The 12,463-nt window shown below is 36.9% G+C and overlaps 1 protein-coding gene across 1 annotated transcript in view; it reads left to right on the top strand.

Annotated features, from left to right (window-relative positions):
• Positions 1–1,118: 1,118 nt before the first annotated feature.
• The window catches only part of IQCK (IQ motif containing K), a 35,332-nt gene continuing 23,987 nt past the window's right edge, over positions 1,119–12,463 (top strand). The window contains exons 1-5 of the mRNA XM_029957761.1: positions 1,119–1,172; positions 1,520–1,658; positions 3,006–3,103; positions 8,363–8,415; positions 8,530–8,607. Of these exons, the coding sequence (XP_029813621.1) occupies positions 1,556–1,658; positions 3,006–3,103; positions 8,363–8,415; positions 8,530–8,607 (332 nt within the window). The 5' untranslated portion in view covers positions 1,119–1,172; positions 1,520–1,555. The remainder of the gene's footprint in view (positions 1,173–1,519; positions 1,659–3,005; positions 3,104–8,362; positions 8,416–8,529; positions 8,608–12,463) is intronic.

The raw sequence follows: 12,463 nt of genomic DNA, 5'->3' as shown, positions 1-12,463 counted from the left end.
CCCGTGGTGTGTTCCCGTGGTGTGTGCCCGTGGTGTGTGCCCGTGGTGTGTGCCCGTGGTGTGTTCCCGCGGCGTCCATCCCGTCGATCCGGTCGCGTCCCCTGTTTCGCCCGGCGGTGACCGGCGCCCTGCGCTCTGAGGCTGGTCCCGTCAGGGGGTTGGAGCATTGCCCTGGGGAACCAGAGGGGTGGCTGTGTTATCGCTGTTGTAAAAGTTAAAAGAACGCGAAACTCCTGCTCTGAGAGCCCCGTTCTAACAGCGAAAGTCTTGGTCTGTCAGAGTCTGAGAGCACTGAGACTGGAAAGTCGGGAGAGCAGCACTGTAGTTCTGCACTTCCCAAATAGGGATCTCTCCCCTCACTGCTTTATAATTACTGAAGTAGGCATTTTGTGTTAAAGCAGACGTTTTAAATGTGGGAATAAAGTTGTTTTTTCTAATACAGCTCAGCTAAGGTATCTGTAGTACACATGGATTTGGTGATGCCAGTAAACATAATTATAATGGTGGAACACTGAACCTCTTGGGTTTGGCTCTGAGTGGTCTGTATTGTGTAATCTGTAAATTTTTTCATATCAAGTCCATTTCCTTATCCTGAGTCATTCAGTAATTTGTGAGGGTCATGTACTGCTTTTAGGTTTTTTGATGGTGTTTAGTGGTTTTTGGGGGGGGAGGGTTTATTTATTTATTTTTTTTTAAATTGGAGACAGTAGTACTTAGCAATGTCCATGGGACATAATTTCTTGTAGAGGAATCCTCTGTGAAAAGCAGTATTGTCTGCTACTAAAAACAATGGTTAATTCCATGCAAGCATCTGCATTTTACTTGCGTTGAAATATTTTAAATAATTATTTTGATAAATTTTTTTTTTCCCCTATAAGGGGCTCTTTTATCACCAAGAACCTTGCACTTGACTTACAGCCAAGACAAGAGGCTCTAAAGTTCTCACTTGTATTAAAACATTAGATTTCATGTTTAACAAATATATATTGTATACTAACTTTTGTTCTTTCAAACCCAAATAAGTGGGTTTAGAAAGTAATACTTGTTTAGGAGAAAAATAAATATGTTTTTAAATTAAAGTCTTATGGTAAATGTACTTTTTTTTTTTACTTTTAGAGTATGAAGCAGAACATCCTCAATTTCCAGATGTTCCTGAATCAAAACAAGAATCTGTGAGTACACTTCAAGAAAAAAGTCTGCATAGGGCTGGTTTTAAAAGATTTAAAATAACTAAATGGGAAAATTAAGTATCCACATGGTAGACTCATTCATAAAATGAAAACAAAAGTACATTTTTTAAACAACTTTTTTGAATCAACTGATGTAGTGTCCAAATAATTGTTTTTATTTAAAGCAACTTGTGTAGCACTCAGAAAATACATAAATAACTTAATATTTGAATAAGAAGTTATAGTTCCATAATTTTTAATTGACCTTATAATTTTTCCTGCTGAGTTGGTTTGCATATTTTTGTATAGTCTGTTGGAGTATTTAGATAGGTTACATTTATCTTAAACAGGTGTCTTTGGAAGCAGGAATATTGCAGCCATTAGACATGGAACAATTTAATTCTGCCCCTGCAGCTGATACTGTTGACCAACAGCTGCTTCCCATAGTCGAGGAAGCCCCCTCTCCAGAACCACCTGACCCAAAAACATGTAAGTAGGAGCATATTATCTTGATATTATCTGCTGTAATTATTTTTCTTGCAGATGGCAAGGGTTTGTAATTTGTTTAATGGAGAGTGTTAACAGCTTCAATACCTTTTCTTACATGGAATTGGCATGATTAGGCCCCTGGTCTGTAAACAGGGAGCCAGCCTGGGCACTTGGTCAATGGCAGAAATTTCAAATGGTGCATTACAAACCACTGACTGGCTCAGGTAGTTCTGTGCTCTTCTGAATAAGTGACTTTCTGTTTAGCCATTTAAATCAAAGAAAGGCAGACATTTCTTCCTCTAATTTAGTAATGCAAAACTAGGATCAATAGACTAAATAGACAGTTGAATTTGAAAACTGCTGTCAAAGTATGACTCTGCCCATCTGATTACAAATGAGAATGGAAACAGCTCTAGAGTTTTTTTCTTCCACTTTTATCAATTTCTATAGTTTATAAAAATTACCAAGCAGCAGTGTGTCTTTATTGTGCATTTTAGCCCTCCATTTCATCTTCTCTTCCATTCATTCTTGCTCATTAAGAATTCCTGGTGCTAGTCAGAAGCAGTGTTACCCTGGGCTTTTAAATAAATAGTGTCCTTCCAATTATGAACATTTTCTGGCAGTATATAAACCAATTAAAGATATAAAGCTGAGAATACATTCAGTATTTCAGCTGTGTTGCCAGAAGAGAACCTTTCTATGACTTATCTTTCCTGACCACACCAAAACTTGAATAATTTGTGAATGGAGAGAGATGCCAATCCAGTCAGCCTTCAGAAGGGGGAAAAATTGGATATATGCAGTCACATTGAAATTTCTGAAGCCTGTGGCAAGTAAAGAAGTAATTATGACAAAGAAATCACAGCACCACTGAAATATAACCTTTGTTTTTTCCTCTGTCTAAAAATTCAGTTTTATGAGCAACTCTGATAATGCAGATTGTAAAGGGCATGAGATACCAAAAGTGGTCTGGCTGTAACAGCACTGAGTTCAGCACAGGCTAAGTTCTTCCTGTCAGGGCAAATTAGTCCCCATGGCTTTTCATTTCTGTGACTGAACTGCTTCTGGTGTCTGAGTTTACTCCTTTAAAACTTAAGTCTGACATCTCTGAGGTGCCCTGAGTCTGCACTGTTGGTGCATCTTTAGTTTGAAATTTGCTCAAGTTTATGTTGTCTTGGCTGAAGAGAAGACACATCAGTGGCTGTATCTGAGCTGAACAAATCTGTTTAGTGCAAGCTGTGATGGTATTGATAAAATGACTGGTACTGAGTTTATGATTTCTAATATTTGTCTTTTTGTGAAATCAGAGTGCTTACCTGTAAGTGAAGTCTGTCCTGTTTTGCTCAGGTTCTCCACGAGAATACTTAGAGTTCTACATATTTCCAGTACTCTTACCTGGACTGACTGAACTTCTGCATGAAGCAGAGAAAGAAAAATGTTTTGAGGTTAGTTTGTAGTTTTTGGTTCAAATCATTGGCAGGAAGTTACAGCCTTTATTTCATGGGAAGTATTTTTTAAATTTGGTCTTTTGCAAGAAAACCAACCACAATTATATGATATAACATATAATAAGTTATTTTGGACCTGGTTTTAAATGTTGTTTTCTCCAGTAATTCAGAACAGATTGCATACTACATACACTTGATCATTATGATGATCTCTAGCTCCCAACAAATCCTCCTTAAATATCCATTTGTATCTAGCCTAAATAGTGTTATATTTTAGAGAAACAGGCTTCCTCTCAGATTAATACACATCACTCATTTGAGGGTGATGTACAGAACTTGATTCGTACTTCATGGTTCAATTATTTTTGCTGGCCTGGCATCTTAATAGAGATAAATTTTCTATTTTAGCTTTTTAACATTCTGTGTAAATTCCATTTAATTGGAAAACGGGGTATTCAACATTAATGAGCTTATAAAAGTGTACATTTAAAAAATAATTTTTGCTACATATACTTTTATAAATTTGTTTTCAGTGTATGTGTCTGTAGGCATATCTAGAGAGACATTCCTGGTGGTATATTGGCAATGCTTAAAAACCCACTAGAACTGGTGCAAAATAAAGCTCATTGTATCACCACAGCCTGACTCACAGACCCCCAGCAACAGCTTAGGTACTGGGAATTTTGGGGTCTTCCATAATTTCTGCTTTTTTCTCCAACCATGGCTACTTGAATTTCAAATCCAAATCTGTACATTTAATAACAGTTATTTCAAAGTTTCCTCCATTTTCTCAAAATCTGTGTGTATCTACAAACTGATTTACAGGTGTGTGTATATGCATTTATAATCTCTGATTAATACAGGTGAAATAGGAAAATGGTTCATTTATGTGACATCTCTGTCTGTCATTCCTGCCACCACATTTCCATTACCTGGCCAAGAACAGGTTGAGCATATATATTATTCATCACACTTTTAATGAAATCTGTATTGATTTTTTTTTTTTTAAAGGAAGCATGTATCCTTTAACAGGAAAAAGACATGTCCTGCAACTGATTTAAAATACAGTCCTTGATAGATGTTACCTATTTCTGGAGGCAATAAACCAGCACTTAATACAAAAATATTAAAATCTTTAGAAATATTTCAAACTCAAAACAAATCTAAGGTTACTTTGTCTGTTTTTAATCTGAGAAGTTTTGCAGTGGTGTGTATGTTAGAAAGTATGTGTTCTGAAAATGGATTTTGTATGGGTCTGTGTGTTGCTTTACAGCAAACTAATAAAGGCAATAACTTTCTAATGTATAGAATCTTCATAAAAATGTGTATAGCTTATAGAAAGGACACTTATCTGAAGAGATGCTCTGATATTGGGGAACCAAGTTTAGGGAAAGGAAGCTTATGTCGAATGATAGTTTTCCACTGTGACATCATTTCTTCCTCCTTTTGAACAATAACTAGTGAAACAATAGCTCTTTATGCTTGCCATATAATTGAATATTTGTGTTCTTTTCCATTGCTGTCCAGGTGCTTGTACTTGGACATTCTGTTTCCTTATCTGACCTAAATATGTGACTTCTATTTATACTTTTGTTTCATAAGAAATGTATTTATCCATATGGAATTGGAGAAAAAAAGCCCCATGCTATAATTTGTATCAAAATAGTTCATGAAATAACTTGAACTGATTTTTAGGATCAAAACCAGAGTCCTTAGAAACCCAGAGCAAAGCAGAAACAGGGAGAAAGGATCTTGTGATAAACACACTGGAAAATAGCTTTAAAAAACAGGAGGAGAACAAACATTTGAAAGATACACGCAATTCGTGAGAGAATGGGAGAGGAACGAGATTAATTGTGATTAAGCTGACTGAAATCATGAAGGATGAGAATACTGGGTTTGAATTTTGGCTAGACATGAGTCATTAAAGCCTGTAAAGGGCAGTTGTACAGAATAAACCATTAATGGAAGAAGCATTGGAAGAAAGGGAGGAATAATCAAACTGACTGCAGTCAATGTTGAATGAGCCTGGGAGAAGAGAGAGGAAGTTGTGAGGGAAAATGGAGAGTGGGATTTTGATGAGAAGGACCGAAAGTTTTCATGTTTTGAAAGGAAATTAAGATGAATGAGAAGAGAATGAAAAATTAAGTAGGAGAGTTGTTGAGTAATTGAAACTGTGGTAAGCGAGGTCAGATCATGGAACCAACAGAGGAGTTCAGGGAAGAGAGCAGAAAAGATGCATCCATGTCTGGAGAGGAAGAATTGTAATCACATGGGAAAGTCAGGAAGGGGAGACAGTTCTGCTGGAAGTAGTGATTTGTGTAGGAAAGAAATCTGCAACATCTTCTTTGGAAGGTGATATAGAAACATAACAATTTAAATAGTTCATTTAAAATAGGCTCTCTTGCATTGTGTAATGCATATGAAAAATCTGAAAAGCAAAAACCTAGAAAACCCACCAACTGCTAGATAGATGTGCAGACTTCAAACTGCCAGAAATATGAGAATAGTCTGCAGAAGCTTCATTCTTAAAGTAGAGATGAAAGAAACCTGTTAGGTTGCCCAGTGTATTCCCTCACTGATTTTTTTTTTCCTACCATAAGTTCTCCTGTGCTTTATCCTCTCTGCTGTCAAATGCCTCCAGGGGAAAGACTATTTTCTTAAATCTTTTCTCTCATGAGAACTGACTAATGCATTCATTTTTCAGCATTAAAACTGAACAATGTATAAATGTTTTTATTAGCATAACTCTGACTTTTTAGTAAGCTAGCCTACTGAAGGAGGATGCTGTATCAGGCTCTGTAATGGAATATATTATATTTTAAAGTGTGATACATCAGGGAAAGGGAATGGAAAAAGATTTCCTAATGACTTTGCCATCTTCTGATCATTAGTATTTTTTCATGGTTATTACCAAGTCCATAACATTTAAACTGAAAAGTGGAAAATGAATTCCTAATATAAGTAGTTCATAAACACATCTGCAGGTTAACAATGCACATTGTGCAGATATTTCCTGTGTTTATCCTGATTCATGCAGCACATAGGAGGGATGTGTCAAAGGGAGGTCAATTTATGTAATTTTTTCCCTTTATAAATGTTGACTGCTGTGCAACTAATGATTTAATTCGCTAGCAAAATAAACTCTTTCCTGGCAAAAAAATAACAAAATAAAAAAATATTGAGCTTGACTAAATTCCTCCCTGATAAGTTCACTGCCTCTAACAAGGATAAAACAAGATGAATTTGATTCCTTTGGTGATGGCTGTTTTGACAAGCCTGTTCTGATCATTTTTTGCCATTGCAAAGGAAAAGCAATTTACTTAAAACAGATTAAATTACAACTGCTAGATTAAATTGAATTTTGTTGTCAAAGTGTAGCATTTATTCTTTGAAACAATTCACTAAGTAATGGGACCCAGTTTCATACTGTGATTGAGAATATCTGTACAATGATGATCAGACTGTGCTGTTTGTTTACAGATTCTGCTCAAGTCCAAATTTGTCCATTTAGCATCTAAAGTGACCCACAGAAAGCTCTGCAGTGAAGGTCTCTTTCTTTCCTATGGGAGTCAAACTGTGTGTCTACCAAGGGTAGGATACACTTAGAAAAGTAAAATCTTTCCTGGGTATCCTGTGGGAGTGCCCTGCAGTCTGGCTCTAAACTCCCCACTTGTCATCCCCAGCTACATGACTGCTCTGTGTTCCTCACTGCACTCTCAGCACCTCACGGAATGTTCTTCTTCCACTTCACCTGTGGCTGACCCCCAAATTATGACAAAACCCTGAACTTAAAGGAGTTATTCTATGTAGAGTGCTTTTTTCTTGCCTCTCTGTTCACATTCCCCAGTCCTTTTTGCGTCCTATTTTTGAAGCACAGGGGGAAACACAGATGGTGAGGATAACACGTAGAATAAAGTCGTTCTTCATGCATTAAATTTTCAATCACATGTTTACTGTATTTTTCTTAGCAAGTAGTAGTAGTATCTTTATTTCTTACATTTTAGTCAGGACTTCAGCCTTTTTTGTGACATTTAGCAATTTCACAAATGTGTTTAACCAGTGTGAATAGTTCTAAGAAGTCGTAATTGCAGTTGAATCACCTGTTTGGCAGGGTAAGTGTTACCTTCTGGATGGGAGCTCAGCCTTCTCTAGGCTCAGGGGCTGCTATTGGGATAAAGCCCTTGGTGTCTCTGGTCTGCAGGGGCTGAATTCTCTTAGTGTTCACTCAGTGACTGCACATCCATAACACAACTGGTGCAAGAGCCATTCCAAAGATACCAGTCAAGCTCTCCTGTTATTCCAACCAGAAGTCTGCATTATATTCTCCACATCATGGTTCCTCTGCTTTGTGACAAACAGAATGAGCACCTGTACCCATTTATACATTCAGTCTGTACTCATTTATACATTCATTTCAGGAGAGGAAATCCTTAAGAAAAGGAGGGTCCTAATCCATTGTGTATTTACCAAAATTCATGCTTTGAATGGCTGGCTGTCCAGCTGAACAGGTACTGGCTGCATGAGTCCCCAAGGAGAACCTGCTGCAAAGCATTTTGCAAAATTCTCTTTTTCTGGTGGAGATTTAGAACTGGGAGCAAAGGGCACAAATGTTTTGCTCTGAAGCTCCAGGTTTTGAATGTTTTACCTGATTCTCTGTGGTTGTGGATAGACATATCCCTTCCTTTGGTTTTGCCTTCCTTTCTGGGCCACTTGACATGATTTGTGTCTGAGCAGCCATACAATACCCCATTTGTGTGTGTCTTAAGTATTCACAATGCCTTCAAGCTGATTCCATGCAGGAGGAAACAATATTCAATCAATGTTCCTTCTGTGTCTTGGAGGAAATGAAGAATTTTAAGTATGATAATAGAACTTTGAGCAAAATGGCAAGTAATTGACAACATATTTTCATATATGAATGAGTTCTGTTAACTTCCTCATAATGAGAAAACCACTTAGAAAGAACACCATTCAGAGATATTTGTTCTAGATATACTGCAGCAAATATCAAGATAATATATGTAGAATTTTCTCACTCATAGTTTGTCTTGACTTGAAAGCATTCCACAAAACGTCTAAAATTTTGGCAGAGCCACTGAGTGTTGGCAGTAGCAATATTAAAGTAGACAGAGTAATGGACTGTATATTTTATTTAATAAAAGCAGTCAATTTAGCTTCTGTTCCTCTCCAGTAGTAAAAACATATGACCAATCTAAAGATAATAAATAATTTGAAGCTATCTTCTATCTTTAGGGAAGAAGAACCAAATTTATTGCCTCTGATTTCCTAACTGAGTGGTTATACAAGTAAGTTAATAATGGTTTTTACTATTAATTATACTCAATAATTCAAAGGCATTAATTTTCAAATCGAATAGCTGAAATTTAAATTAATATGAGTTGTTTTCCTTTTTGTTTTAGCATGAACCCAAAGAGGAAAGATGAACCATTCACAGAATTCTTTAGCATTCCTTTTGTTAAGGACTGGCTTAAGGACCAGTAAGTTATTGCAGTACTCACAGTAACCTTTTCTCCTTTTACCCCTGCCATTCCAAAAAAGTAATAGAGCTTCAACCTGTGCCCTCAAAATGCCCTTTACTGTGTGCAACACAGAACTATGTGATGCTTTCTAACTTGCTCATGTATGACTTACAAGGTATTTTGTACCAGAATTGTTCACAGAGAAATTAGTTTAGAATTCCTAGACATTTTAATTGTAGAGTGCAGGACATTTGAATAGTCTGGTAGTATGAATATCTTTGTACTAATGAGCAAAGCAGTGTTTTCATCACTGCTTCCTACTGTGGAAATCTTTGAGGATATTATCAAGAAATTATTCCTTTAGCTGTAGGCAGCTGTTTTAAAAATAACTGTAATAATCCTTGGTGTCAGGATGCATTTCTGCAGACATTTATGACTTTGTGTCTGAGAAATGAACGCTTGTTTTGGCAGCCTCAGTCATTTATTCCTGTAGAACCAAGCTGCATAGTGGTTTTGAAAGAAATGTTACTGTACTTGAGACTGCATGTAGTTTTAAAATATAGCTGCTGTGTGAGAAAAGTAAAGTCATAGTCCACAGTGACAGAATATGAAAATTACAGAGTTCAGATTTTAAACGTAATTGGAGTCCAGATTGGTAGTCATTGAAAACGTAGAGATCTGTCTTTGGGGCCAAGCTGGAGATTGTGTCAAAATGGTTAAATTTGACTACCCGAGAGGTGATCGTGTGTCAGAGTCCTGTAGGAAGTTTCTGCAGTAAGAGATGAACACCTTTGCAGAATGACCCATTTCATCTCAACCCCCATACCTTCAGATACCACCCACTGTTGTTGGAACCTACCACTGGTGGGACACATCTGTCTCCTTGTCCAACAAGGCCACAAGTTCCTGGCAACAAGGTTCCCATTTAAGGCAGTGAATTCTGTCCTTTGGAAGGTGGCCATGAACTGCAGCGAGGTTGTCCTACTCATTTCTTAAGCATACTGAAGAACTGGCCCTTAGTAAGGCAGTTTGGACACCCCTGATATGTGAGGATGGATATTTGTCCCTAAGATGTCCAAGGTCACAGTTTTACAAACGTTTCTCTTGGAAGTAAAGCTGACTGAAATGGTTCCCTGCTCTCTCCTGTTCTTCATCCCAACCTGTTGTAGGCAACCTGATATCACCTTGTCTGTTTGATAAGGTGCTTGGTTATTCTGATCAGGGACTTACTCTGAGTTAGGAATCTCTCTGCCAAAATGTGTGAGGAGGGTTTGTATAGCTATTTAAAACACAGATAATTTCTCCAATCTGCTTCACCTTGGAGAGTGACAAACCTGTGTATTGGCACAAACAAAGGATTAGAATGAAGGGCTTGGGGCAAGGTGAAGAGAACAAATGAGCTGCTAAGATGTAGAGGTGGTGGCAGGAATTGCTTAAGTCAGCTTTGCCAAGAGAAATACACTGTGGAATCACAGCCTGAATGACTCATAGCTTCTGTTAGTACTGGTGCTCCTAAATAATGTAGTGACAGCTCCACAAGGACACTGAAGTGTCAAAGTCCTACTTAAGTTGATACACTTGGTCTTAAATCCTCTAAACAAGTAGGCCCTTAAAATAATAATTATTAAAATTATTATTAAATAGGAACTTTTTGTGGACTACCCTTAAAATTACAGATTAAACAAATACTGCTTACGAAGAAAGCATTATTAGAGCAAAGTGAAAGACTTCAGTATTAAATACGGATAAAAATGAGAGAATTTATTATTATGTCCTTCTGGATATGTCCTAAATAGTTTATGATTATATCCTTCCAAATATCAGACTTAAAATGTAACTGATTATTGTCATCTCCATTTCTATTTTTAAAGGAGTTTTCAGTTTTTCAACAGGATTAAGAATATACAAGAGACAATATGCTAAAAAGTGCTGGTCAAATTTTGATGGGAAACATCCTTATACCAACTGTTTAGATAGGTTTATCAGTGCAAAGCAGTCTTAATGCTTGAAAAAAACCCAAAACAACAAAACCCACCAAAACAAAAAAAACCCAGAGGGATAATTTTTTGTTCTATAAGAGATCCAGCTTTTTTTAATATATTCCATATTTGAGTATGACTTTTTTGGCTCTCCTCCAGTGCCTCCAGTTTCTTCTTTGAAGCTCAATTCTTTTTTAAAGAATAGTGAAAGCCACAGTCTTATGAGCCTCATTCTCTTAAGTTGTGCTTCTAAATGAGATCTTGCAGCCTACTTTTCCTTTATAAGGAGACCTAAATACTGCATTGGTTCCCAGAATTTTAAATGCAAATGTTGTACCTTCTAAAGCTGGTTATTGTAGGTGAAGAAGCTTGTAGAATTTGAATTTATTTCCAGCTTTAGTGTTTATAGCAATTGCTATGACATCAATAAATAAAACTTCAGTACAGTTACCTTGTCTTCTTCTGGGTTCTCTGTTACCAGTAGCACTGGCAAAATATTATATCCCTTGGGAATCTTCAATTCCCGAAGCAGATTTCAAAGCAATAGAAGGAACAGCCTCAACACTGACTGGTAACCTACATATCCCAGCCAGGAGAACACAAAACGTTTCTGTTGCCCTAAAGCACAGCTGCACCTTTCAGAGGGCAGGAAACTGGAGTTGGAACAAGGGACCAACCCAAGTGTTTGGGAACTTGCTGAGATACCGACTGATGTACCTGTTCCTACACTGAGGGCTGCTGAGAGAACCAAGGAAATGGAATTAGAGCTGTGCATGTTTTGTACTCCTATAAATATGGTAATGAGCAACACGGTTCCCTTTTGTCAGCATTTTCCGGTGGTGTTTCTGGCTGAAGAGCAGTGAAGCTCAATCACAAGTAACCAAGCTCTGTGTACTGAATCAGGGACGGGGAAAGAGAGGGAGCTCTGTTTATGCTCTGATCCCCCTGCAATTTTACTTTTCTGGCAGAGGTAGTCTGAGTATCACGGCAGTGTCATTGCACAACCTTCTTTAGCATATTAATGAAAGAAACATGAAGAAACCAATAAAAAAATAGTTCCACTGCTCTGAAAAACAGGTATAAAAGTCTGTCACATTAATTTAATAATATTGACAGCATTGTTCAAGTTCACTTTTGACCCATACATTCGATGAGAGAGGGTGACATATGGATCTAGGTTAAGAATAAGCATAAGTATTTTCCTGGCTGTTGAAGGTCAGATAAAAAGTAATTCACAAGATTTTTTTAATCTGCATTTTCTCTCTTTTTTTTTTTTTTAATAAGAGGTATTTACTTGCTACTCAGTTCAGAAAGACACATTTCCAGGTTAAATCTATCTGTGTGTACCAAAACAAGTGTGCAGATACAGAGCAACTAAATTTATCATGGCTTTAGTGAAGTGGGCAGCTAAGATATATATGTCTCTAAATGATTACGAAATCTGAAGTAGTGGCTTTTTGTCTCAAATATCTGCATATGCATATACATACATTGATTATTTTATTCTTCCTCCTCCAAATATTTTAATTAGATGAAGTCTGCTGGTCTCAGCTGCCTTTACAGTTGACTTCATTGTCAGTTCTCAGATGGCCAATAGGGGTAATTTTGCACGGGTGACTGATTTTTTTTCTTTCCATAATATGCCCAGTTTCTACAGGCTTTGCTTTCTGCATTCTGCTATATTTCATTGGGTTATCTCTAAAACAACCATGTTTGGAGTATATTTGGTTTGCATTATGTTTTTTTCTTTCATTTTCCTTAATAACAATAATAATTTCTTTAATATTTCTGGGGGCAGGGACAGCTGATTTATTTGTAGTAATAGACAAGTCCAACAAATACATCTGTATGGGTGTTATTCTATGTGTTTCCAAGTAAAAAATTGGCATTCCAGT

Source organism: Manacus vitellinus, unplaced genomic scaffold (assembly GCF_001715985.3).
Source record: "Manacus vitellinus isolate BGI_N305 unplaced genomic scaffold, ASM171598v3 scaffold_12_pilon, whole genome shotgun sequence".
Lineage (NCBI taxonomy): Eukaryota > Metazoa > Chordata > Aves > Passeriformes > Pipridae > Manacus > Manacus vitellinus.
The sequence above is the reverse complement of the archived record's forward strand: the minus strand, read 5'-3'. Positions and strand labels throughout refer to the sequence as shown.